Source organism: Lagopus leucura, unplaced genomic scaffold (assembly GCF_019238085.1).
Source record: "Lagopus leucura isolate 7727_CA_CO unplaced genomic scaffold, USGS_WTPT01 227-6_obj-0_obj, whole genome shotgun sequence".
In the NCBI taxonomy this organism is placed as follows: Eukaryota; Metazoa; Chordata; class Aves; order Galliformes; family Phasianidae; genus Lagopus; species Lagopus leucura.
The window spans coordinates 1-27,001 of record NW_024965819.1 but is presented as its reverse complement, the minus strand read 5'-3'; the positions used below and the strand labels follow the sequence as shown (position 1 = coordinate 27,001).

The window sequence follows — 27,001 nt, the reverse complement described above, 5'->3', positions numbered from 1 at the left end:
AATAAATAAAGCTTCTCGATGTTGCCCTCAGCGTGGCTGCGTTGTTTGTGGGGGGGGAGGCAGCCGGGGGCCCTTGGGAGGCTTCACCTACAACTCTTTGCCCCATAGGCTACAATGGAGAGCACCCAGCCCCCCAACCCTCCCCAAGCACAGCCCCGCTCCCATTGAACAGAAGGACGAGGACAGAGGCTGTTACTACTCTATCCCTTTTTATTGTCTTTAATCTATGTTGTAAAAAGATCCAGTATCACATAACAGCCACTGAAGTATCCCAATATCACACTAGTTCTGAACCATTTAGACAATAGCTTAGTCTTTTTTTTTGTTTTTAAACCTGCTGGAAGGGAAGAAAAAAAAAAAAAACCAAAAAAAACCCAAACCCATCCTGCCCCTCATACAGGCTGAAAGAAACAAACACTGCTCAACTCAGAGTGACAACCTCAAGCAAGTGAAATGAATGAGTTCCGCACGCTGCGCCCATCGCCGCCCATCAGTTCGCACGGCCGGGGCTGCAGCTCCGCTCCTGAAAGGCCGTGAGGAGGAAACGAAATCGCAGTGCAGAACAAAAAGGGGCCCCGGCCCTGACTTCAGGTACAAAGAGCGTAAGAAATGGTGAATAAAAACAAAACGTGGGCCCTCAGCATCGCCCCTGCACTGCCCGCAGCCCAGCGGCCCACAGGGAACGAACGGAACGAAGCCTCACAACAGCCCTGTGAGGTAGGTGGCACCGACAGGGACCGAACTCCAGAGCTCCTTCACTGCAGTGCCGTCCCAGTCCTCCTCCTGCACAAACGTGGTCCCCGCTCGTACAAAACAAAGGCTCTGTGCCCGTGCTCCTGGCCGCCTGCAGGAGCCGCGCTCGCAGGCACAGTGACAGCGACAGCGGTGTCCTGCGGTGCACAAGGCCAGGGATCCGAGCTCCTGGGCGCGGGGAGGACGAGAAATCATACAAAATCATAAGAACAACGCAAGAGACAAAAAGTACAGGCAGGCCGGGAACAACGAGTCACGTCTCACAGGGTGCCAAGGCACCGCGGATCCCAGGCGTCACCGATCCCGAGCCGAGCGTCGCCGCCGCGTCTTTCTCCCTTGTGCCGGGCTGGGAGCCATGGAGCTGTGCTGCTGCTGCTGCATCCGACGGCTGAGATCCGCATTCCAGAGCTGGAGAAGCTCAGCTCTGCCCAGCGCTGCTCCCTCCCGGCCCTGTGGGGATGGGCAGAGGACGGCGCAGCCGCAGCCTCGTGGTCCAGTTCAGGGTGCGCGGCGCCCATCGGCTTCCATCGGCGCTTCTGGTCCGGGCGGTGCTGCGCTGGTTGTTCCTCCTGGTGACCATGCACGGAGCCGACAGCAGGAGATCAGACAACATTAATCTTCTAGGATGGAGAGAGATGACTTCACAAGGGATAAATAGAACTTTTATTTAAATAAACATTTGTGAACATCTTTATACAAATTACAAGTCCCCACAAAATCCTCCGGCTCCGCCTCAGGCGCCGAAGCTGCCGGGAGGGCCTTTGAGCAGATCCACCAGGATGTCGAGCAGCTGGCTGTGCTGGTGGTGCAGGTCGCCGGGGATGGCCGCCATCTCGTAGCACAGACACGTCTCCACCATCTTGGAGAGCGAGACGCGGAAGTCGCGCAGCAGGCGGATGGTGTAGGAGTCGCCCTCCAGCACCAGGAGGTCGCTGTCCGTCAGGGAGACGGTCGCTCGCCAGCCGTCGTCTTGGTGGGGAGAAGAGAGCGGGTGAGGAGCCAGAATGGTGTGGAGCTGCTGCTCTGCCTCTGCCAGGGGCACCACAGGCACTGCACAGCTCGCAGGGCCTCGGCTGGGCCAAGCCAAGCCGTGGGCACAGGGCAGAGCTCCAGGCTGCCTGCACCACTGGGCTGGAGCCCAACAGCAGCAGCATCCAAAGTGCAGGGGCTAAAGCAGCACACAGCAGGAATCACAGAACGGCCTGGGTTGCAAAGGAGCACGATGCTCATCCAGCTCCAACCCCTGCTGTGTGCAGGTCGCCAACCAGCAGCCCAGGCTGCCCAGAGCCACATCCAGCCTGGCCTTGAATGCCTGCAGGGATGGGGCATCCACAGCCTCCTTGGGCAGCCTGTGCCAGTGCCTCACCGCCCTCTGGCTCAAAAACTTCCTCCTCATATCCAACCTAAACCTCCCCTGTCTCACTTTAAAACCATTCCCCTTGTCCCATCACCCCCCACCCTCACACACAGCCATTCCCCCTCCTGTTTATCCGCCCCCTTCAAGCACTGAAGGCCACCCTGAGGTCTCCATGCAGCCTTCTCTTCTCCAAGCTCAACAGGCCCAGTTCCCTCAACCTCTCCTCATAGCAGAGCTGCTCCAGCCCTCTGAGCACCTCAGTGCCTCCTCTGGACCCGCTCCAAGAGCTCCGTGCCTTTCTTGTGCTGGGGGCCCCAGGCCTGGACGCAGTGCTGCAGACGGGGCCTCACAAGGGCCGAGCAGAGGACAGACCTGCTCCTCCCCACTGAAGCCCAGCCCAGCAAATCCCTCCCCCAGGGCTCACCCCAGGCTGCCCCCAGCCCTGCACACTCACCTCGGACGTGGATGTCCGTGTCAGTCATGAGCAGCACAGCCAGCGGGTGGACCTGGGAGGAGTCCCGCACAAACACCCCTCCGTTGGACTTCACCGCCATGAAATAGGTCAGCCAGCGACTGTACAGCTTGGAGGCCTCCCTGCACAGGGGAGCCCTGTCAGCCATCGCCGGACGCAGCAGAGCCCCGAGGCTCTGGGCCGGTGCGTCCACACGCGTGGCTCGCTCACCTGTTGATGGTTGACTTGTGAAGCAGAACGGTGCCCGCCTTTGTCCGGTACGCGTAGCTGTTGGGCTTGAACTTCCCTTGGCGGGTCACCTTGCCTTGTCTCACCTGGAAGGAGAAGAACACCTCAGGCTCTGCCCACAGAGCAGCTTTGTCCTGGACAAGATCCCACCTGGGCGGCTCCCAGCCAACCTCCAAGAACCGAGCAGCGCAGCCCCGCTCCTCAGAGGAGGATCCAGACGCCCAGCAGTGAGTGCAGAGTGGGGAGCCTGTACCTGGATGAGGTTGGGGTAGAGTCCGGCCATGAGGACTCCCTTGACCAGTTCCTCCTCTTCACTGTACTGGTTACATACAGATGAAGGCATGGTGCAGTCAGATGGCGAGGACACCAGGAAGGCTTCGTAGAGGTTCTCTGAGAACTGCTTGACAAGGCCTGCAGGGAACAGACGGCACTGCTGAACCCTCTGCTCTCCCACCAGCAACGAAACAACCCCAGCAGGGCAGCTCCAGCTCCAGCTCAGCTTGGAGGCTCTGCCTTGGCACCTGTGGCCTCCTGCCGCCGGGGCTGCCTCTGCACTCCTGAATTCCAAAGCCAGGATTCACCTGCAGGCCAATCCCATTTCTGCACTCTGCTTTTCATAGAATCATTCAGGTTGGAAAAACCCTCTGAGACCCACAAGCCCAAGCCCACCCTGCCCACAGTCCTGAGTGCCACATTTCCACAGTCCTGGTCACCCCCAGGGCTGGTAACCCCCCCCATTCCCTGGGCAGCTGTGCCAGCGTCCAACCACTCTCCTAGGGAGTAGGAGTTGTTCCTAATATCCAACCCGAACCTCCCCCTGTTGGAACTTGAGGCCGTCACCTCTCATACTATTGCTTCTAGGAGCAGAGGCCAAACCCACCTCACCCCAACCTTTCAGGAGCTGTGGGGAGCAGCAAGGCCTCCCCTAAGCCTCCTCTGCTCCAGACCGACCCATCCCACTCCCTCAGCCACTCCCCATAGCACCGTGGCTCCAGACCCCTCCAGCTCTGCTGCCCCTCTCTGGACACACTCCTGGCCCCCCACGTTTTTCTGACAGCACGGGACCCAGCACAGCACTGAGGTATTAAACAGGAGCAGTGCTTCAGCAGGCACGTGGGACTCACCGTTGATGAAGCGAAGGCTGGGGCCGTACAGGTAGTAGTCCTGCAGGTAGTTATCCCTGGCACGGCTGTCTCTGCGTCTCAGCACCTCCTCCCAGCCCGCCACGGCTCTGACAAAGGCGAGGTGATCGCTCCCGCTCTCCCTGCTCAGAACGGCCTTGGCCTGGCAGAGGGACGCAAGGTCAGCCAGGCGACAGCCCCTCTCCTGCCTGCTCCCAGCCTCCTCCTGGAGGTCTCCTCACCTTGTCCACCTCCGCACGGTTCTGCAGGCTGCTGCTGAAGGGGTCCCGGGTGAGGCAGGAAACGATGACGAGCAGAGGGTGGAGGCAGCGGTAGATGGATGCCAGGACGATGGCCTTCGCCAGCCGAGGGTCTGTGGAGATCTGGGCAAGGCGTTTGCCCAGGGTGGTGAGGGCTTCTCGCTGGTCCAGCACCCCTGCAACAGAGCCGCACGCGAGGGCGTCAGCAGCAGCTCCAAGCAGGAGACAAGTGGCAGCCAGCTGCTTTGGGGATCTGCCAGGAGGATCTCAGTGCTTGGATTATTTGGTGTAACTCAATAAAGCACGCAGCACGGGGGCCGTGGAATCTCAGAACGGTTGGGGTTGGAAAGGACCCCGAAAGCCCCCCAGGTCCAACCCCTGCCATGGGCCCAGGGCCCAGTCACAGCCTCAGGCACCTCTCCAAGGGCGGGCACTGCAGCTTGGGGCGCCTCACCAACTTCTGAGTAAAGATCTCCCCTCTCCTTGAGCAAAGCAGTGCAGGAAATGAACCAGCACCACAATGTGTGCAGTTGCCATCCTTATCTGGGGACAATCCTGCCCAGTCTGTCCCACAGGATCCTGTGCCAGCTCTCACTTCCCACATTCAGACAGCAAACACGTTCCCATCACACCCACACCAGGACATTGCATTAGCTCACCAATTTCCTGCAGCAAAATCACTGCTTCATCCACAGCTTTGATGTCAGGGCTGTCCAGAGCCTTGGAGAGAAATTCAACTGCCTGCAATACACAGAAGGAAAACAAAAGGCATGTTTCCCAGCACATGGAAAAGCCTCCGTGAGCCCACTGTTCTGCCTCGGGGCCATGAGTTCCCCTCGTTTCCCCTACAGGGACATAAGCACAGTCCTCTCCACTCACGCACAGAGTCTAGCTCTAGAAATACTCTGTCATCAAAATAATCTCTGTATTTTCTGGTCTTCTCTGGATAACAGTGCATATAGGGAAGCAGGAACTAGAGCCATCAGCACTGGATTGAGGCAAGAGCTCATCTCTGGAGCGGGCCCCCGGCATGCTGGTTCAATTGGCTGCTTACTGTTTTCTCTGGCATGTGGATCTTGGCCTGAACCACCAGGTTCTCCAGCGGGGTGCGCAGGATCTCTGGCACCTGGTATGTTGGCATCTTGTCCAGGCGGCTGCGAGGGAAGAGGTGATAGGCAAACCCCGACTGGCAGCGGCCGGCGCGCCCTCGCCGCTGCACCACGTTCGATTTGGACACCCAGACTGTTTCCAGGCAAGACACCTGGAAGGAGAAGGATTAGATATGAATGCTCCCACAGCTCTGCCCAGTACAGCCACAGCCTTCCATCTGTTCTGCAGACCCCGGGAACTCCTCACAACCCACCGACCGTCCCGCTGAAGGGCAGGGGAAGCCCTGTCATGCATCCCAGCACTGCCGTGCTCCAGCGAGCAGCGGCGCAGAGGCCTGAGGCACTCAGCACACGGGTGCCATCAGGATGCCATCTGCTGGGTGCCCGCCCGGCCTGCAAAGCTCAGTGCTCCCCTCGGCCCTGGTACCTTGGTCTTCAGGTCATAGCGCTCCTCCTTGTGCGTGCCACTGTCCACCACGTGGACGATGTCGTTGATGGTGATGGAGGTCTCAGCGATGTTGGTGGCCAGGACGATCTTCCTGACGCCAGGCGGAGGCCGCTGGAAGATGTTCTGTTGGTCCATCATGGGGATGTTGGAGTGCACTGGCAGGGAAAAGCAGAGTCAGCCCTGCCCTGCTGAGCTGCTTTGCTGCACGAGGACGAGGTGGCTGGCACCACCAGAACATCATCCCATCCCTTCCCCAGTCCTTCAGCTTCCCCTTTTCAAAAGGTCTGAGGCAGGAGATGGATAGCCCCATTGCTGCCTGGTTTCACTCCATCAGAAATGCATGCTGACAAGAGCCCATAACATTTTTATATCCTGTTTTCCATACTACAAATCAGTGACAGAGAGATTTCCAGCAACTGCACAGAGCAGGGAAGCACAGGAACGTGCAGTTCTGTCAGAGCACCTGCATTAATCAGCAACTGAGCTGTTCAGAGATGCACCCCTCTGACCTGTCTGACACTGAATGCAGAAGACTGTTAAAGCAAGAAATCCAAAACAGAACAAAAATCTTTCAAGCTTTGCAGGGAAATACTGACTTGTTCTGTATCCCAGGAGGGAAACCTAAAACATGACATTCACAAGTAGAAGGTGAGCAACAGACATCCCACAAAACAGTCCTGAAGAGCTCTTCTATCAAGGCTCCAGTGACACAGAATGCATCAGTCTCCTCCTCACCTAACTCTGCACTGCCAGAGGCAGACAGGAAGGCAGCTTACCTGATCTCACACAGGTTTGGCCAGCCTCTGCTAGGAGTTATTTGTGCTTTGCACGCACTCCTCATACATCAGAGCACACAGACTCGCTCTGTATCTACGTGCAGCTGCTGGAGTGGTTCATGCAGTCAGCTGCCCCTCTCCTGGCTGCTGGGGAGAAGCCTGGCCCATCTCACCTGGCAGGACGAGGTACCGGCTGTTCTGGGAGCCCAGCATCTCCAGCAGGCGCTGCTGCACCCCTTTGATTTCCTGCCACCCGGGCAGAAAGCAGAGGATCCCACCTGAAACAGAGCAAGAACACGTGGCGTGGGAATGCAAGCATCCTCCCCAGGTGGGGACACAGAAACTGCTGCTGCTGCACAGACAGAACGTGCCCTTAATTTCCCCTCGGTCCAAGAAACCTGCAGGGCCCAGGGCTGTGATGCCCACTGCCAGCTGATCACTAAAGGAACTGCCATCGTACTTCTGAACAAGGGACAGGCACAGCCATTGAGGGCAGCCCACCCCAGCACCTGCTGCATCCAATTCTGTGAACTCATCAGGACAGAGCTGAAAACCAAAAAGGAACAAGGCTAGCTGCATTCTGGGAGTGAATGCCTTCTAACAGCCTTAAAACATTGAAAGCCCTTAGAAGTAATCTTAGAATACTGCCTTCTTTACAGCCCCATCACCTCTTAGGGCATGGCACCTAGTGGGGATGGTTCTGCAGTACAGGAACGTAACCAAACAGTGCAGCACAGGCTGGTGCACCAATGAGTCCAGCACATCAGCCCAGCAACTGCTGGACCTCGGGACACAACGACTGAGGCACCAGTGCAGGATCAGCACCCAACCCAGCCCCCAGAGACCCTTCTGGACTCCAGAAATAAATCTGAGGGACTGCTGTGAGCACTGTTCACTTCCTCTGGCTGAGACGTGGAGGACTCAGATGTTGGCTCAGTCAGAGACTCAGAGTGAGGTCACATCACACTGCCTGCCACCACTCACTGCAGCAGGAATGCAGGGTGCTCTGGCAGTATTTTCTCTGCCAGGGGTCTGGGCTCTGCAGATACCATTTCTTTTTTTCCCCCAGGAAGAGTAAAAGGGAAGGGGGCAAAACAGAACCTACCTGGTTCTCCATGGGCGTCAATCTGGAGTACAAGGTCGGTGATCAGATCAAGATCAAGGACACATTCATCATCTGATTGCTGGATAAAACAGTAAGCACAGCAAGGTAACGTTTTGATACAGGTACTAAGGGAGCTGACAGGAAGAGTGTCATCCCAGCTCTGCTGTTTGTAAATAGAGAAGGTTTCACGGGTGAAGTGATGAGTGGTGGCTGCCTCAACCACAGTGATCATGCAATGGCTGAGCTGAAAATCTTGGGCGATACGGAGAAGACAGGCAGCAGAGCCACTGCCGTGGGCTGTAGGAGAGCAGGCTGCTCGAGGAACCGGGCAGGAATGGGAAAGGGGCCCCCACTGGTGGTGGAATTTGAAGAGCCATCTCTTCAGAGTGTGTGAACAGGCAATTCCAGCGTGTTGGAAGCCAAGCAAGCAGGCAGAAGGCAGCCTGCTGAAGAGGGAACTCCTCCTGGAACTCAGGCAGAAAAGCAAAGCGTGCGGGCTTGGAAGCAAGGTCAGGATATACAGAAGGACTACAGAGGTGCCCTCTGCCTTCACAGGAAGAAACTCACATGGCCAAAGCTCCGAACCGAAGCTGTGATGGATAGTTAGAAAGAAGTGGTGCATTCTTTTGTTGTGTTGATTTTTACTTGATAAAGTTGGCCATCTCCAAGCAGGGATAAGATAAAGCAGACATTCAATGGCTTCTTCACCTCCACCTTAACACCAACCCTGCATTGGAGCACCACAACCTAGGAGTGATCAGCTCCCAGCTGACTTGATTTACTGCTGCAACTGAATGCAGTTAGTCTATGGACTCCAATGGGATTCATCCCAGGGTCCTGAAAGGCCTCTCTGTTATCTGCTGCCAGTCTTAGGAATTTGGTCAATCCTGGCCAACTGGAAGCTTGCTCACATTACTCTGATCTTTAAAAAGGGCAAGAAAGATGATGGTGGCAATCAGTACCTGAAAACTTCTGATGGCTGTTCTAGGAGTTAGTGAAGAAACACTTGCAAGATGCCATCAGTCAGAACCAACATGGGTTCACAGCAGACCAGTCGTGCCTTACTAGCTTTACAGTCTTCTATGACAAGGTTCCACTCCCTTCTTTTCACCCACCAGCTATGGGCTACGAGGTTTCTGGCAAAGCTTTTGATAATGTCACAGTATCCTTGTAGACAAAGGGTCCAGCACACAGCCAGACACAGAGCAGTGATGGGCCAGGCTCAAAGGCTTCTAGGGCACACTGCAATGTCAGCAGCCAGGCTCTGCAGGGCTTCATTTTAGGGCCAGTTCCCTTCAGTACTTCACTCAAAGACCTGGACACAAGAGCTGAGTGCACTGAATAAATTTCTGGATGATACTGAACTGGGAAGAGCCACTGATTCCCTTAAGGGTAAAGAGGCCTTGCAGAGCAGCCTGATAGAGTGCTGGGCAATCACCAAGCATGTGAAATTAACTAAGAGCAAACAACCAATTCTACAGCAGGGATGCAGTCATCCTGGATGTACACAGAGCCTGGGGACAAGTGGCTGGAGTGCAGCCCCTCAGAAGGGATCGAGGGGCTCTGCTTCACAGTAAGCTCAATAGGAGTCAGCAACTTGCCTGAGCAGCCCAACGGGGCAGGAGTGTCCTGGGGGGCAGCAAGCACAGGTAAGCTCACTTGATGAGGTCAGTGATAGTGGTCACACTGCACTCAGCACTGCTGTGGCCTCACCTCAAGAACGGCGTGCAGTACTTTGGGATCCACAGTATAAAGGATATAAAATATCAGGATGTGTGCAGAGCAAGGCAACAAAGAGTGAAAGGGTTAGAGGGCACAATTTATGAGGAGCAGCTGAAGACACTTGGTCTGCTCCACTGAGAGATTGAGGGATGACCTCACTGCTGTCTGCAGCTTCCTCAAGGTGGGGAGCAGAGGAAGTGCTGATCGTTGGTGGCAGAATGAAAGGGAATGGCTCCCAGCTGCGTCAGGCAAGGATCAGGACAGATACTAAACAAGAATTCTTCACTGAAGAGATGGTCAGGCACTGGGACAGGCTGCCCAGGGAAGTGGTCACAGCCCCCAGTTTGTTGGGTGCTCAAAAAGCACTTGGACAACACTCTCACATCTACAGTTCAACTCTTAGGTTGCCCAGTGTTGGACTGAACGATCAGCATGGGCTCCTCCAATTCTGGACACTCTGTGGTCCCAGGAGGACACGTGTGGAGCAATAAGCAGTGATCCAACAGAAAGGTGCACAGATTCCCAAAACATCTTCTGGAGAGAGCAAGTGCCTGTAGCTGGATGGCCTCCCCAGGAGCAGGAAGCTCAGGAGCCTGCTCTGGCTCCATCTGGCACTTGCTCCAGTCACAGCACTGCCAGCTTCCTTTGCTGTGCTGTGATTATTATGCATTCTCTTTCCTGTTCTCCAGGCTTGAAAGCTAGCTGACACTTGGGAACCTGGGAACCTGAATAGCACCTCATAAGTAGCAACACTTAAGGGAAATTTCATGGGACAGAAGTATGCCATGCGTACCCCAGGCCTTCAAATCCACCAGGCACAGAACAGCAGCTTTTATGTCTCAGTAATTTGGAACAAGTGTGTCAGGCCAGTCTAAAAGGAGCAGGGTAAAAATCTCAGCCACAGCAGAAACAGGAAGGTGGCCCTGAAAGCAACGGGACACCCTCAGCAAATCTGCTGATGATACAAAGCTAGGAGATGCGGCTGATACACCAGATGGTTGCTCAGACACAGACAGGAACTTCCCCAGGCTGACAGAAACCTCGCGTGGTTCAGAAAGAAGAAAGCCAAAGTCTGCAGCCTCAGGAGCAAACTCCTGGACAGGCTGAGGGCCAGCTGGAAAGCTGCTTAGAATCCTGATGGACACCAAACTGAACACAAGCCAGAACGAGCTCCAGCTCCCCAGGCTGCACCAAACACTGGCAGCAGGTTGGCAGAGGTGATCCTGCTCCTCAGGTGAGCACACAGCAGCCAGGTCTGGTTCCCACATGAAGCAGAGCCACCAGAGCGAGTCCAGGGAAGGGCCATGAGATGATGAAGGTCTGGAACATGCCTGCTGTGAGGAAGGACAGAGAGCCTGGAGTAGAGGCAGCTTAACCTGTATAATTATTCAATGGGAATATCCAATATTTTCTAATGAAGAAGAGGGCTCTTCTTGGCAGTGCCCACTGACAGGGCAAGAAGCAACGGGCACTTATTTGTGCAGAAAATTCTATTTAAGCACAGGAAAAATCCATCTTTACTTAGGGAGAGATTGAACACTGGAGAAGCTGCAAAGTATCTACCCTTGGAGATGCTGAAAAGCTCCTCCTGAGCAGCCTGCTTGGGCTGACCATGCTCTGAGCAGGGGGGCTGGCCTAGAAGAACCTGCAATGGAGGATTCTTCCAATCTCAAGCACTCTGTGGTGCCACTGAAGCGAGGTTACCTGCAGTACAGCCCTGGAGGCACTCTTCAAAGAACAACGTGGAGCAGTCAGAGCAGTTGCACAAAGCAGCCATGAAGGAACCGAGTGCTGCAGGACGACGAGTGCCCGCTAACACGACTGCTGCGAGGCACAGCCATCTGGATCCTGCACCAGACTCTCATGCTGCACACACACAAGCACACGGAGCTGGTAGCTTACTCAGACACACACACCAAAGAGGGGAAAAAAGCAACTTAAACCCCAACATGAAGCTGCCTTCACCCATAACTTAACTAAAACACAAGGGATACCGCTAAGCTGAATTTAGCTCGTGAGTGCTGACTTGGAACGAAAGCTAAGCGAACACTGCTCACAAACAACAGGAAGGAGGGACCAGTTGCAGGCCCAAACTCTCCCCCTGCTGATATGCCAAAGCCCCTCGTGCAGGGGGAAAGAGCTTCAAGGCCACGCTACACACATACCCACCTTTATCTCGTAGTGCCGGTGTCGGTGCCTACCCAGCTTGGCCAGGATCTCCTCCAGGTAGTACTCCTTCACTGGGTACATGAAACCGGGCACCTTGACCACAGGGCAATCCCCAAAGTAATGGGAGAAGCGCTGATTGTCTCCTGTGGCGCTCATCAGGACCAGGCGCAGGTCGGGGTTGAGCTTCTGGATGCCTTTGAGCAGGATGAGCAGGAAATCCGTGTTGACATCTCGTTCGTGGACCTCGTCGACCACGACGTGGCTGACACCCTCCAGACTGGGGTTTCCCTGCAGCTTCCGCAGCAGGATGCCCACGGTGCAGAAGAGCAGGGCTCCTCCCCGGGCCGGGGGTTTGCTCTCCAGCCGCACCTGGTAGCCCACGTTCTTCCTCATGTTGGGACCCAACTCCTGCGCCACGCGCTGGGCCACCGAGATGGCGCTGATCCTCCTGGGCTGCGTGATGACGACGTTGCAGCGGGCGCCGCGTCCCTCCAGGATGTAATGTTCCAGCAGGAGCTGAGGGATCCTCGTGGTTTTCCCGCAGCCCGTATCTCCCGCTATCACCACCACGGGGTTCTGCTCGATGGCTGAGAGGATGGTGTCCTTGTGAGGGTCCACGGGCAGCGGGTGGCTCTCCTGCCACGAGGATCCCCTCCTCTTCCAGAGGGCCAGCAGGTTCTGACTGAGGCGCACTTCCTCCGCTTCCAGCATAGGGATGTACGTCTTCCCCGTGATGGCGTCGCTGATGGCGCCCGACTCCTTGCTCAGGTTCATCATGTCATCAGCAATCCGGGGCCTGGACTCCCTGATGTCCACCGGATACTGGGAGAGATGGAGCAAGTTGTGAGGGACAGATTGGGGACAGTCATCAGAAGGAGAAAAGAAATAAGTGCCCAAAAGGGACTCGGTCAGATGGGTTTTGCAGTGACCAAAAAGCTGCATTCAAATCTCTTTAGACTTTGCGTAACTCAGCCTCCTAATTCTCACTTTAAATGACCTCAACTCAGACTGCAACTTGAGCAGCTCCCTGCAATTTCCTTATTGTGTCTCCTAAAGTCCAGGTTAGATATGAGGAGGAAGTTTTTCCCCCAGAGGGTGGTGAGGCACTGGCACAGGTTGCCCAAGGAGGCTGTGGATGCCCCGTCCCTGCAGGCATTCAAAGCCAGGCTGGATGTGGCTCTGGGCAGCCTGGGCTGCTGGTTGGCGACCTGCACACAGCAGGGGTTGGAGCTGGATGAGCATCGTGCTCCTTTGCAACCCAGGCCATTCTGTGATTCTATGATCTGTCCTGACAGAAACACTAACACCAATGTGAAACTGACAGGCACAGAACTGTACCTTACACTCTCCAACTCAGTGTCTACACTGTATGCAAGTGATGCATCCACCCCAGAAACCAAACGTTTGATACCATCAAGTTGTCCCACCACTCTCCTCACACTCAGGAAGTCCAGACAGGTAACTTGCACAAAATTTAAGTGCTTAGCTAGGCCAGAAATATTCAGTCCTGGTTAAATTAAAAACAAACAAAAAAAAAGCCAAACATCCCACAGAAATAACTAAAAGGAGCAACAGTGGAATTGTCAGGAACACAAACCAAACCATAGACCCAGATGTTCAGAGGATTAAAGGTCCAGCTGCAGATCAGTAGTTCTGGATTCAGGCTTCTTCAGAGTCACAAAAGCAAGCCTTGCATGCACTGTGACAGCTCACGGCACGTACACATGGAGGCAGACCAAGCACTCACAAGATGTTGCTGTTTTTCTAACTTTTCCAACCCTTGATTCAGCCACTTAGAACAGCTCACTGAGAAGCAGCTGCTGCCTTAGGCACAGGCTTGGCTTCCTAACATTCTCACCACTGCTTCATTTATGGTATCTGCAAAAACTGTAAACATCCCAGAGATCCACATCGTGCAGCTCCAAAGCGCATCAGCGTGGCACAGCGACCACCGGTCACCTTCCAAACGTGGGCACTACTTCCAATGACTTCAATTAGCTGCAGACTTTATACCTGTGCCACACTCATCCTCAGCTAACCTCAGCACTAACTCCTGCTTTGATGATGAATGCTCCCAGGGAACCCCGTCCTGCCCCCAGGGAACGCTGCTTCAGCTCCTACCAGCCTCCCACCAGGGAGAGGGATCTCCTGGGTGAGCACAGGCAGGTGCTGGGGGACCTGCACCCACCACTACATTGCACATGCTAGAAGAGACACTGCCAAAGGAGATCTGCAAATTTACCAGCAGCTGGCCTTGTAAAGGAACAAAGCAGAACCAGTTTTAGGGAAGCAAGATCTGCTTGTAACAAAGAATCCAGAGAAGGCCCGCTGCACATAAAGGGTCTCCTTTCTCCAAGGCTCAACAAAGACTGATCAGTTCTGCAGCAAAACACTGAGCCATAAACTCCCCCAGCACCACGACACAGAGTTCCCAGCCAGTGTACAATTTCTGAAGTTAAAGGTGATCAACCAAAGGCGGTTCTGAGCCTTACATGATTCAGATAGTTCTCAATCTTACGCAGGGTTGCTTCAGGGACTTTGATGTGGCACGGCTTCCTCTGGTTCTCACCAAGCTCCCGGAGGGAAGTCATGTTATACATAGCATGGCTGAGTGGGTTGTTGTTCTTGTCCACCAGGCCAAGGCTCTGAGAAGGACAAAAGCAAAGAAGAACATCAGACGAGATGGCTGCACGCGTCATGACAACAGAGATGGGTCCAGCAGGTTGTGATGGGCTGACTGCCCACCCTGCAGCCCCAACCCTTCGTGTCCTGCTTTTACCAGGGCAAGGAACAGGACTCGTTCCTATTGCAGAAATGGACACGTGGAAGCAAAAGGCTTCACTCCCTCAGCATGGTGCTCACAAGGTCTCAATAAGACCCGTCAAAGAAACCACAGCCACAGCCATTAGTGACAAAACCCTGCTGGCATGGGCTGTTAACTCTCCTGCTGCAGTCCTGGTACGCTGGGACAGCTCAGTACCAGGCCTTATGCTGTTTTCCTGGACTTCCTCTGACAGCTTTAGAGTCCACAGAGAAACCTAATGCAGCCATGTTGCCAGATGAGCTCATCTATGAGAACAGGAAGGCAGTCTGTCCCAGCAGACACCGAGGTGTCCAAGAGAGCAACACTTTGAGAGCAATCCCCACCCATCACTTTGTTGAGAGCTCAAAACAGCCTTAAAGGGTCCTCACAGGTTTGATACCAGAGGGGTACGACAGCAATTGGGATCGATTCCAGAGGTTTGGAAATATAGGTTGACTGGGTATGAAATCAGAGGTAAGGAAGTTTCACACGCCATCACATCAGGCTCAAATACGGAGAGTCAGGTGCAAGGAGCATCTCTGTGTGACAGGAGGGAGCCGTGTGTGCTTACCTTCAGCTTCTGACAGGCCAAGGCTGCTGCTTTGTTTTCTGCCTCCACCTTACGACGGCCCTTGGCTGCAAAAGTCATGGGACAGGGCCAGCGCAGCGTCAGCTTGCAGATCTTGGTCTTGGTGCCAACCGTACGGAACTGCATGTATTCCTGAAGGGTGGGAGAGAGGGGGGAGAGCCTGACACAGGCTGACTTTAAATGACACCCTAACACTTCTAAGCAGAGTGTTTATTGCACAGAATTCCAGATGCCCCATCCCTGGAGGCGTTCAAGGCCAGGCTGGATGTGGCTCTGGGCAGCCTGGTGTGCTGCACACAGCAAGGAGTTGAAACTGGATGAGCATCGTGGTCCTTTGCAACCCAGCCATTCTATCAGCATAAATTCCACCTCAAGCCCATAAGTTGAGGCAAAAGTGAAAGCAGACAGCTGTGTGGAGAAGAACGTGTCTGACAGCACATGGGATGGAGCACAGCTAAGCACGTGGGGTCTGGAAAGGAGGTGGGTGACACACATCAAGGAGCAGAACTGCTGGATGCTGGCAAGAGCCGAAGCGAGGAAAGATTCCACCAGCGCAGAAATGACACAGTTCTGAGTAACACAGACTTGTATTTGGTGCAGACATTAGAGGAAATGCCAACTTATCTTAGAAAACAGACTCCTTCATGCAAACAACAGCTCCTCTATTGCCTGGACCTCAAGTAACAGCATTCCTGGTGCTTCATCTCCTTCTCTCCCACCAAGACTTCTCCCACTCTTCAGGCTGACTTTTGTCAGCCTCATTAACCTCCCTTCTCCCCCCAACATCCAGCTGCCCAAAGCAGCATCCAAAGAGAGCCCAACTGGAGCCTCAGAGCTTCCTCACTGCAGGTCCCAGGGCAGGGAGCAAACAGCACCTTACCTTGACTGTGGAGGAAGAGGTTGCAATCTGAATCACTTGGGCCAGGAGGTTTTTGGGAAGCGGGAACTGCGTCAGAGCACGGATGGCAGTGTTGTCATCTGTCATTTCAATGGAACTCCCTCCTCGGCTGGATGGAAGAGAACAGTTTGATACACCAACATCCCCTCTCTGTCCTCAGAGCCACCTCACCTCAGGGCTGCTGCTGAGTACAGGTAACCTCAGTCACCTGATCAGGCTGCTCTTACTACTAAAATCTGTCAATTACAGAACAATCACCCTGAGCAGCAATTAAAACATTACAGCAGTATTACGAACCAGACTGAATAAACAGCTTTTAACTGATTAAAACAAAAAAAAAACAAGGCAGGGTTAACTTATTTCTGCATCCAACAGCATTCCTCAAAACAACCATCACCACCACCAGGACCCTACTGATTTTTCTCTTGTTGACTACTTGAAATGTAAGATTTCTGCTCATAAAGTCAAGCAAGCATGGCGATGAAAAGGAGCAGACTTAGCATTGCCCCCAACATTTAGGGGATTGGAAAAGGATTCCTACCTGCATTGCTTCTGGACATAGAAATCTCTTTAGGCCCAGGACACCAAAGATGGCACTTGGGCTTTCCATTGTGAAAACCATCAGGCACAAGGTCAGGCTGCCTCACTCTCACATACAAAACGGCACCACAGTCAGTGCTGGGTCCACCTGCAGGGGGTCCCTTGAGGGGTCTGGAACACAGGGCTGATGAGGAGAGGCTGAAGGAGCTGGGAATGTTCAGCCTGGAGAAGAGGAGGCTCAGGGGAGACCTCATTGCTCTCTATAACTTCCTGAAGGGAGGTTGTGGTGAGCTGGGGGTCGGCCTCTTCTCTCGTGTCATTAGTGATAGGAGCAGAGGGAATGGTTTCAAGCTACGGCAGGGGAGATTCAGGCTGGACATGAGGAAGTATTACTTTTCAGAAAGGGTGGTCAGGCACTGGAATGGATGCCCAGGGAGGTGGTGGAATCACCGAGCCTGGGGGTGTTCAAGGAAAGGCTGGATGTTGTGTTGAGGGACATGGTTTAGTGGGAGCTATTGGGAATAGGTGAACGGTTGGACTGGGTGAGCTTTTAGGTCTTTTCCAACCTTGGTGATTCTATGATTCTATGATCAGCCACAAAGGAAAAAAATCTCTCTACTTTACTGCCCTGCATCAGCAGCTGCCTGGCAGACTCACCTCGCATCTCTGCCAGGAGTTCGAGCGTCCTGATGCGCCATGGGTAAATAATCGGAGACATCGATCGCCTCTTCTTCCAGCTCTCCCTCCTCCAGTTCCCCTTCCTCCAGCTCCCCTTCCTCCAGCTCTTCTCTCCTCATGGCTTTGGCCATCCTGCCCTGCTCCATGGGCTGGATGGGGTCGTCAGGCTCCATCCGCCGCCAGCAGGTCGACAGGTCGGCGAGGGAAGGGCCGGACTTGGAGCGCCATTTGCCCTCCGAGCACCACCTCTCATCGGGGCAGCCCAGCTGGTCAGCCAGCAGCCGGTACTTGGCAGCGTCAAACAGCTCATTCCTGGGCCCCAGCAAACCCCAGCCCTACCAGAGAGACACGACAGTTATGGAGCAGCGGTAAAGAGGCAGAAAGGTGACAGCAGGGAGCATCACCTCTGGTGAAGGAGGGAAGGGCAGGAGCGGCTCCTTCGCGTCACACAGAAAGGGAACTTAGAGAATCTCAAAGCTTTCCTCCAGCCACACTTAAGGAAGGACATTCGTACACCAAGCTCCCTCCCCAAAGCACAGCTGCCTGGAATTCTGTATCTCCTTAGTAAGGCTGGGCCAGGATCTATTGGTGTTTTACAAGGTTTTAACGCATTCAGCACCTTTTTGTCAAGGTCTTACCAGACCACTACAATCCATTCCACCTTTAGCTCTCAGAGGACCTCCGTTAGATAAGGCTGTATCACTCTGTGCTGTAGGAGTGCCTAGCACAGCAAGAATTCACTTTGCTGCTGTACTCAGAAGCCATATTCAGATGCCCTCTGCCCCAGTTAACAGTGCCACGCTGCCCGCATTGATGACCATTCACTTAGAGCAGCACTGGGCCTATTTCTACAGCTAGGACTGCACAAAGCCTCCCATCACCAGGTTTTCCTGTTGGTTTCAGCTCTAGCTGGCACATCACACGGCTAAAACTTTGCATGCTTAATCTATGGTTCCAGGGTTAGCTGGTTTTTGCTGTTAGTTGGTTTTATTTGTTGTTCATTTTGGCTTTGTTTGCTTTCTAGTTCCAAAGTGAGAAGAGTTCAGTGATTCCCCAAATTTACAAACAGCATACTGCAACTGTTTCCCTATGAAAACTTTCAGGGTTTCAAAGACAGCCAGAAACAGTGCTTTCACTGAGTGCAGAAGAACAGGGCTAAAACAACCACGTGTTCAGTGAACATGAACTGAATGGGCACCAACTGTGCTGCAGGTACAGCCAACCAGAGGAACAAGTTCTGCTAATCACAGGATTCAACAAACCAGCTGAAGAAACTGCTGGCTTTAAGGCTGCAATCCTTGAGATCTGAAGGCTCAGCTTGAAAACTAAACAGTTACTTCTAAATGCACGTTTCTTGGTCTACAAGCAAATTACAAGTTCTCCTGTTGTCGGACCACCTGCAGCACCTCCTCCAGGCTCCTTAACAGGAAGCACTGCTCCTATTCGTGGATGAGAGGGAAACTCCACACAGGCCAACTAAGAAGGTCAACAGGCAAAGACAGAGAAATTCAGAAGGGGTATCAGCAGAACAGGCAAGGCCTGCATGCTCAAAGGCTCGTTTCATCAAGTTATGGAGGAAGAACAAAAGCTCACCTTGAAGAGCTGGCACGCAGCAGCTGCCGCTTGTCTCTCAGCATCAATCTTCTTGGTCCCATAGCCTTCTACTTCCACATTCTTAGGCCACTTTATGTGCAAAGTGACTTTCTGAAATGCAAAGAACACCAGAAGCTGAACTCTGCCCTTTTAAAAAACCATCCCACATCCAGAACTCGTTCCACTCCCAGCCCTGCTGATCTGTAGCTGAGTTTCTCTAAGGCTCAAAGAGGATATGTCCAAGGAATTCTCTCCTGTTGCTGCAGCAAAGATGAAAGTTACGACCTTGTTGCTATCATGGAAACATGGTGGGATGACTGCCATAACTGGAACACCACCACTGAGGGCTACTGGCTCTTTACAAGGGTGAGGTAGGAAGGGTGGGGGAGTTGCCCTCTACATCCAGGAGTGGATAGACTGTGAGCAGCTCCCTCTGAGAAACAGGCAGGAACAGCTTGAGAGCCCGTGGGTTAGAGTTAGGTGTGGGACCAACAAAGGCCAGCTGGTGGCAGGCAGAATCTACAGGCCACCTGACCAAGGGGGGTCTGTTGGCAAGGCTTCCTTGCTTCAGATGTGTCGTGCTCACAGCTCTCGTCCTGATGGGGGCCTTCAACCACCCAGAGATCTGTCAGAAAGACCACACAGCAAGCTGCAAGAGGCTCCTGGAATCCCTTGATAACCTTCTGGTCCAGGTGTTGGACAGACCAACCAGAGGTGAAGCGCTGCTGGACCTGCTGCTCACCAGTGTGGATGAGATGATTAATTAAAGGCGTTAAGGTTGGAGGCAGCCTGGGCTGCAGTGAGCACAGCCTGGTCGAGTTCGTGATCTCGAGGGATGTGGCACCAGGTCCTGAACTTTGGGAGTGTCAACTTTAAGCTGTTCACTGGACTGTTGGCCGAGATTCCCCAGGATGCTGTCTTTAAAAGCAAAGATGCTGAGGAGAGCTGGCTGCTCTTCAAGGATGCCTTCCTGAGAGCACAAGAGCTCTCCGTCCCTCTGAATGAGAAAGCGGGCAGAGGAGGCAGGAAACCAGTGTGGCTTGGTAAGGACCTGCTGGGCAGCTGAGGGCAAAAAAAGTGCAACAAGCTCTGCAAACAAGGCTGTGTCAGCTGGGAAGAACACAGGGATGGAGTCTGGACTTGCAGACGTGGGATCAGGAAAGCCAAGGCAGAACTGAACTTGGCGAGGGATGTGAAAAACAATAGGGAGACTTTCTACAGGTATATTGGGCAGAAGAGACAGGCCACAGCAAGCGTGCCTCCTTTGTAAATGCAAAAGGAGAACTGGTTGCAATGGATGGAGAGAAGGCTGAGGGACCCAATGGGTTCTTTGCCTCGGTCTTCACTGGCGGCCAGGATTCCAGTTCTTCTCATGTCCCTGAGCCCTGCATCCCTAAACCTCCAGGTGGGGACTGGGGCAGTAAATCCCCCCCACTGTGAGGACAGAGCAGGTCTGAGACCACCTCATGAGACTGAATGTGCACAAGTCTATGGGCCGGGTGGCTGCAGCCCAGGGCTCCAAAGGAGCTGAGGTGGCTGCTGAGCTGCTCTCCATCATATCTGAAAAGTCGTAGCTGTCAGGCAAGGTCTTGGGTGACTGCAGGAAGGGTCAGGTCACTGCCATGGACAAGAAAGGGAGCAAGGAGGACATGGGAACTACAGGCTGGTGAGTCTCACCTCTGTGCCTGGGAAGATCGTGGAACAGATCCTCCTGGACGACATGCCTGATCACATGAGGAATGGGTGAGTGATCTGAGACAGCCAGCATGGCTTCACCACGGGAAGGTCGTGCTTGACCAACCTGTTGGCCTTCTGTGATGGAGTGACGGCATCAGTGGACAAGGGGAAGGCGACTGATGTCATTTAGCTGGACTTGAGCGAGGCCTTGGACACGGTCCCCCACCACATCCTCATCTCCAAATTGGAGGGATGTGGAATTGATGGGTGACCACTCAATGGATAAGAAACTGGTTGAAAGGCCGCAGACAGAGGGTGGTCATCAATGGCTCTGTGTCCAGGTGGAGGCCGGTAACAAGCGGCGTCCCCCAGGGCTCTGTCTTGGGACCAGTGCTCTGTAACATCTTCATCAGTGACAGCAATGGCAGAATCGAGTGCAGCCTCAGCCATTTGCTGACAACACCCAGCTGAATGGCGCAGGCGATGCGGTGGAAGGAAGGGATGCCATGCAGAGGGACCTCGAGAGGCTGGAAAGGTGGGAACAGGTGAACCAAGGAGGTTCAACACAGCAAAGGGCAGAGTTTTGCTCTTGGGCCGGAGGAATCCCAGGCATCCGTACAGAATGGAAGGAGCGGTGCTTGAGAGCAGCCCTGTGGAGAAGGACCTGGGGGTCCTGATGGATGAAAAGTTGATTGTGAGCCAGCAGGGTGCTCTTGTAGCTTGGAAAGCCAATGGTATCCTGGGCTCCATCAGCAGAGGGGTGGCAGCAGGGACAGGGAGGTGATTGTCCCTCTCTGCTCTTGTGAGGCCCCACCTGCAGTGCTGTGTCCAGGGCTGGAGCCCTCAGAACAAGAAAGACAGGGAGCTGTTGGAGAGGGTCCAGAGGAGCCATAAAGATGCTCAGAGGGCTGCAGCACCTCCCTGCAAAGACAGGCTGAGGGAGCTGGGCTTGTTCAGCATGGAGAAGAGAAGCTGCGGGGTGACCTGAGTGCAGCCTGCAGTGCCTCAAGGGAGCCTGCAGCCAGGAGGGGAGTCAGCTCTTGGCAAGGGGAGATGGCAGCAGGACGAGGGAAATGGTTTGGAGCTGAGGGAGGGCAGCTGGAGGTTGGATGTGAGGGGAAGTTGTGTGCTGTGAGAGCGGTGAGGGGCTGGAACAGCTGCCCAGAGAGGCTGTGATGCCCCGTCCATCCGTGGAGGTGTTGGAGGCCAGGTTGGATGGGGCCCTGGGCAGCCTGGGCTGCTGTGAAATGGGGAGGTTGGTGGCCCTGCATTGGTGGGGGGTTGGAGTTTCGTGATCCTTGAGGTCCCTTCCAACCTGGGCCATTCTGTGATGCTGTTGAGGTGGTGTTCAGGTCTGCTGGAAAAGCCCCACCTACAAGGATCTGCCTCTCAACAGCCTCCACCCATCTGCCTACCTGCAACCTGAATCTCATCTTACCCCAGGAAATTGCTGCATGTTTGCTGAGGGGCTCTGCATGAAGAGGCAGACCTGCTGAGGAAAGAGCTGTCTCACAAAGGCCAACATACTCTGAGCTCAAAAAGAAGCCTTGTCCTCTTCCAAACAAGACTTCCCCACTTTGCCTCACTCGTTCTGCCGTCTCTGCACTTTTTCAGCACAGGCACTGCTTATGGCATTGCACAACATACATTAGAAAACTGCAGTACTGCTTGAGGAAAAGCAGGCAATGCACCCACAGATAACAAAGCAACTCTGAAGTACCCATGGCAGGGGGTTGGCACTAGATGATCGTCCTGGTCCTTTTCAACCCAGGCCATTCTATGATTCTGTACCCATTCTGATGCATCGCCTAAAACAGAGATGCTCACAAAAGATGAGGTCACAAAAACCGCCTGGGAAATTTTAAGATAGAACATTATTGGAAAATGTGCCTCTATGTGAACTGAAATCCTGGAATGGATGTTCAACTTCAGCTGGAAAGGCTGCCCTGCTCTGCAGTGGGAGGGCTGGGGCTGTGTGGCAGAAGGAGCTGAGCCCTCAGGACAGCTGCTGCATTCACAGCACAGGCTGGGATGTGAGCCCTGCACCAAGGAGGGCTCCGACTCTTTGGCAGAACATCTGCCTGGAATTGCTCTCCTTCATTCAACAACAACAAACCCTGGGTTTCCCTTTGCCCTTAATTGTACGAGAAGCCTCCCTCCGTTGCAAGCAAATTCTCCTTTTCTGATTGCAATTAAACATTTTAGGCTTTCTTGGGCATTTTCTCTATCAGAACATAAAAACAACAAAATCCAGCCCTGCTAAGGTCTGAAACACAGCCCTTTGCTTTCTGTTTCTAAGGCGGTGGGTTACACAGCCCAACACGCGTGAGGGCAGACTGTGCACCTTCCTGCTGAGAACAGCAAGGAAAGAATTCACCCTTCCACGTTCCAAAGGAGGGACAGGATTTACATCTATGCACTACTAAACCATGTGAAAATAGAGAACAGGGAGGGAGAAAACCTTCAGTCTGAAAGATTATCCTCCAACTACCACGTGGAATTAAAGCAGTGATGTCATTTTCTCCATTAAAGGCTCACTTCCAGGTGTAGAAGCATTCCTGGCTCACTCTCCCTCCTGTGCACCACAGCTGCCATCCCCAGCACAGCAGGCTTACCTTTTTTCTGGGCCCGTTGGTATGGATGTACACCAGTTTGTCCCTTGCATGGGAAATGCCCAAGGCCCGTCCAATCACGCTATTGAGCAAGTTCTTGGGCTGTGGGAATTCCTTTAACAGGTCTCTGGAATCTGGAAGGCAAAAACCAACAGGAGATGTAAATGACTTCAATCCTCGTGCAGTCCTGTTCCAGGCGTGCTGCAACACCAGAGCACACATTTCTCTGAGCTCACAGACAGCCCAGCAGGCACAGGTATTCAGTGGTGCACATCTCCAGGCATCAGGAAATGGTGCACAGCAGGACGATGCCTCCTGAGAGCCAGATACAAGACAGCACTGCACATCCACAATGCCCAACAATATTCTATCTGCAATGCTTTTCCTGGAATGCAGAGGTTTGCTGTTCCCCCCACCCCTTCCAAAATAATAGTAATACTCCCTGCAGCACCCACACAGCCTGACTCTGTGATTCAGAGACGCTAAGACCACTCCAAACTGCCATGGCATCGCTTCCCCATCCCCTAAAAAACACTAACAACAGGAAAACTGACATTCTGAATACACCTGATGGATCCCGAATGCAAATATCCCAGCACAGAACTCAAAGCCCAGCTCAGTGCAAGGAGCCAGCGCTGTTTCCTCACTATGAAGGCAGAGGAGGCTCTGTGTGTCACTCTTTGATGTCCAAACCCAACCGAGCAGTAACTGGAGCAGACTCTGATGTCTGCATGCACCCCTGAAGCACACGCATCACCCCGGGGTTACAGCTGGGCTCTCAGCCCCACACACTGCACGTTAGATCCAGTCACCACACATGGAAGAGGTGAAATAACACAGTGGGGCTTCCTGCTGCATCTCGAGTCCCTTCTGCTCTGAAGCTCTCGCTTAGTGGCTGGAAATGTGCTTTGTATAACACTGCTCACTGGTTCAGCTCCACGCCTTGGTGGTTAAGTTGCAGCCCTGGTCTGCCAGAAAGCTCATCCAGAAGAGCAGAGCACAGTTATTGCTGGGTTCAGAATTAAAGCCATCGGCTGCACAGACCTGCAGAGCCCCAGTGGCAGTGCCAGAACTCAGCAGCAGTTGTGGAGCATGCACTGAGCGCTGCCCTGTGGCGAGCAGGCTGAAGGATCACCAAGCAGAGCCAGCACAATGTCCCAGAGTCCAAGTTCCTGCACTGCCTGCTCCCTGTCACTGAGGGAGATGGGGACTGGCAGCAGAAGCACAGCGAGAGCAGCCCCCAAACGGAGTGCTACACAACCACCCCTGCTGCTGGAGCAGGTGGAGCACCGAGCCAGGAAGGAGCAGTGAGCCACACATGGCTCTCACAGCTACCAGCACGTCCTCCTGAGAACAGCAACCGCAGTCACTGTAACAGAGACACAGGGACTGCTTCCAGCAAGCACTGAACAGCTCTGTCATCCCCAGAGCAGCTGCACGGCACAAGAATACTGCAGGGAGCTGTGCAGCACGAGAGCTCACCGGGAAGCAGAGCAACACAGACAGCATGGGGTTGTAGTGAAGGAGTTACCCTGCACCAGAGCTTGGCAAGCTGCAGGTTAAGGTAGAACAAAAACAGTGCTCCTCACGTAACCCACTCCAACAATAACAAAACTGATCCGGGGGATACAAAAAGACCCATCACTGCTGGCAGGTTTGACAGTTCTTCCTCCAAAGTGCACAAGAAGAATGGCAGGGAAATCGTTTCCAGAAGCCAAGAGGAGCAGGCAGTGCAGGAGCTTGGGACTCCATGCACACGCTGGGACACCGTGCTGGCTCTGCTTGGTGATACTTCAGCCTGCTCGTCAGTGGGCAGCGCTCAGTGCACACACCAGGACTGCCACCTGCACTGCCACAGCAGCACACAGCATCAACGAGCTGCCACTGCTCTCCATGGGTGACAGTCACCACAGCATCACTGACAGCAAAGCCCTCAGGCTGCTGTTTCTCACTCACAGGTGAATGCAGCAGCAGAGCAGACGTCCCTACACCAAACCACCTCCTAAGTGCCACCTGGACAGCAGGAGCCAACACGCTAGCAGCCAATTCCCTGCAGCTGCACAGCAAACACAGAGCAGCATGCTGTCAGTGCGCCCCACAGCATCACCTGCTGAGCAGTGACTGAAATCACAGCCCTCCTCGTGTCGATCCTGATTTCCAGCCCCGGACACACGGAGGAAGGAGCAGCAGCACGATTCCCATGCGTGCCATTAAATTCACTTAATAAATGGGAAATAAATAATAACCTCGAGCAGCAGCCTGGATTATTTGGCCTCCGGTTGCTTCCCCTTTCAAGAAGGATACCCCGAGGAATTGTGTGATACGGAACAGATGGAGGCAAGAGGGACATTGTTGGTAAATGCCCAAAAAACAACTCGTTGACTTAAGGACTGAACCAATCTCTCAGATTCTGAGGTGACTTTGCAGCGAGGACCAAATACTGAAGTCATCCTCATGCAAAGAACAGGATCCTTAAATAACAAAGCCCAGTTCTGGCTTGCAGATCAGACCCTGAATTGCCAACCCAGACACAATGTCTTCTCCCCAGCTGACAATGCCATATTCAGCAGCACCATCTGACACACCAACAGCACTCCGAGGTTTGATGGATTGCCCTCAGCCCATCCATAGCCTGAAATCAGAAGCTGAAAGGATCTTTCTTTGCATGAAGCCATGCCTCGCTCACAGCTTGTAAAGAAACAATTCCCAAACTGCAGCAGTGGATTTGCAGAACGTTTCCTCCCCTGACAGACTGGATTTCTTGGCGCCTTCATCCACAGAACTCACGGATCCCGACTGCTGAGAATGGATATTTGGGCAGGAGCTCCATTAAAAGGAGTGCAGCTTAATACTCCCAGAACAAAACAGAGCCGATTTGCAGCCCAGCTCCAAGCCAAACCATACATGATGTCTTTAACCTCAGTTCCAAGCTCACGAATGCTAAAAGTCTGCCTTGGATAACAGACAAATCCAAAGAAGCCAATTAACTGATTTCTGTTCTCTAAGTCAGAGAGCACTGGAGCCTAACTTGGCTGTGGAAGTCAATGGTAACTCCAAGTAACGCTGAAAGAAGAAGAAAAAGCAAACAACTCCTGTGTGTAATGTAAGCCTTCTGTTACCCTTAACAGACCCGACACAAAGACAGCACCAGGTACATCAGGAGCACAAACAAAATGCCCTGTACTCTCACCCAGGCAAGACAGAGGAGCATTAAATCCATTTCAGCAGTTTCTACCTTCCCCCAAATTCTCTTCCCTGAAGAAGCAACAAACAGAGCATCCCTGGAGAAGCAACAAGGAGCAGCGAGGACAAACTGTTCAACACAGCACCCAGCAGGATATTAAGATATTCATCAGAGTGAAGAATGCCCCCAGTACATCAACAGTCTACATGGAGAAGAAAGCTGTGTGGCCGTGGTAGCAGTTCACAAGGAAGTGGACCAAGTGTCAGGACCAATCTAACAGCCATTTAAAGCCGGCCTCAGACTGCAGATTATTTTTCCATACTGGCAATGGTATCCACAGCTAGTAACAACAGCAATCACGTGTGGATAGCCAGCAAGGTACCAACTTGTTGAACGCACGGCACTTGCACTTCTAAGGTTTTTAAAATGAATTTTATCATTCCTGTACCTGTGCGGGTAGGACAGGTGCACAGCAAGACCTTGGGGATGGTTCCATTCACTTATCTCACACAAAGCAACATGGAGCTGCTGGAATTGGTGCAGAGGAGGCCATGCAGGAGATGGAGCATCTCTGCTATGGGGCCTGGCTGAGGGTGTTTAGCCTGGGGAGCCTTCCCTGCTGCCTTCTGGTACTTACAAACAGGAGGGAGGATGACTTCTTCCTTGCTCTGATAGCGACAGGACACGGAGGAATGGTTTTAAACTAAAACCATCCACAAAACCTTCCAGATAAAGCTCTGCACAGCTCCTGCAATCGGAACTACGAACCCAAAGAACTCAAAATCACAGAATCACACAGAATCACAGAATCACAGAACCACAGGGTAGGACCGAGCTCTGCAGATGCTCCCATCCAAACCCCCGCTAACAGAGGCTCCTCAGTGAGCCGCACAGGAAAGCATCACAG

At 53.5% G+C, this 27,001-nt stretch overlaps 1 protein-coding gene across 2 annotated transcripts; it reads right to left on the bottom strand.

The window, feature by feature from the left end:
* Window positions 1-192: 192 nt before the first annotated feature.
* On the bottom strand, window positions 193-26,982 carry DHX30 (DExH-box helicase 30). Of its 2 annotated transcripts, XM_042892826.1 has the most exons (19): window positions 26,732-26,982; window positions 22,915-23,044; window positions 18,622-18,734; window positions 17,008-17,363; window positions 15,793-15,919; window positions 14,895-15,044; window positions 14,013-14,165; window positions 11,521-12,342; window positions 7,630-7,708; window positions 6,698-6,802; window positions 5,728-5,903; window positions 5,246-5,452; window positions 4,851-4,932; window positions 4,174-4,367; window positions 3,935-4,094; window positions 3,064-3,221; window positions 2,793-2,896; window positions 2,565-2,704; window positions 193-1,722 (listed from the first exon to the last, which is right to left on the bottom strand). In XM_042892826.1, exons 2-19 carry the CDS (start codon window positions 22,961-22,963, stop codon window positions 1,487-1,489), a joined length of 3,411 nt encoding a protein of 1,136 aa, XP_042748760.1. In that variant the 5' UTR covers window positions 22,964-23,044; window positions 26,732-26,982; the 3' UTR covers window positions 193-1,486. The 2 variants fall into 2 exon arrangements, with proteins under 2 accessions (XP_042748760.1, XP_042748759.1); XM_042892825.1 differs by lacking the exon at window positions 26,732-26,982 and having other exon boundaries at window positions 18,622-18,732; window positions 22,914-24,676.
* Window positions 26,983-27,001: the final 19 nt, after the last annotated feature.

Bases quoted from the DNA above. Each gene is read 5' to 3' on its own strand.
- DHX30 (XM_042892825.1), bottom strand. From the start codon at position 23,420: ATGCCATGGCAGTTTGGAGTGGTCTTAGCGTCTCTGAATCACAGAGTC. The intron at 17,364-18,621 runs GTGAGCTTTTGT...TCTCTCTGGTAG, and splicing joins CTGCGTGCCAGCTCTTCAAG to GGCTGGGGTTTGCTGGGGCC. The intron at 5,453-5,727 runs GTACCAGGGCCG...TTCTCCTTCCAG, and splicing joins GCTATGACCTGAAGACCAAG to GTGTCTTGCCTGGAAACAGT.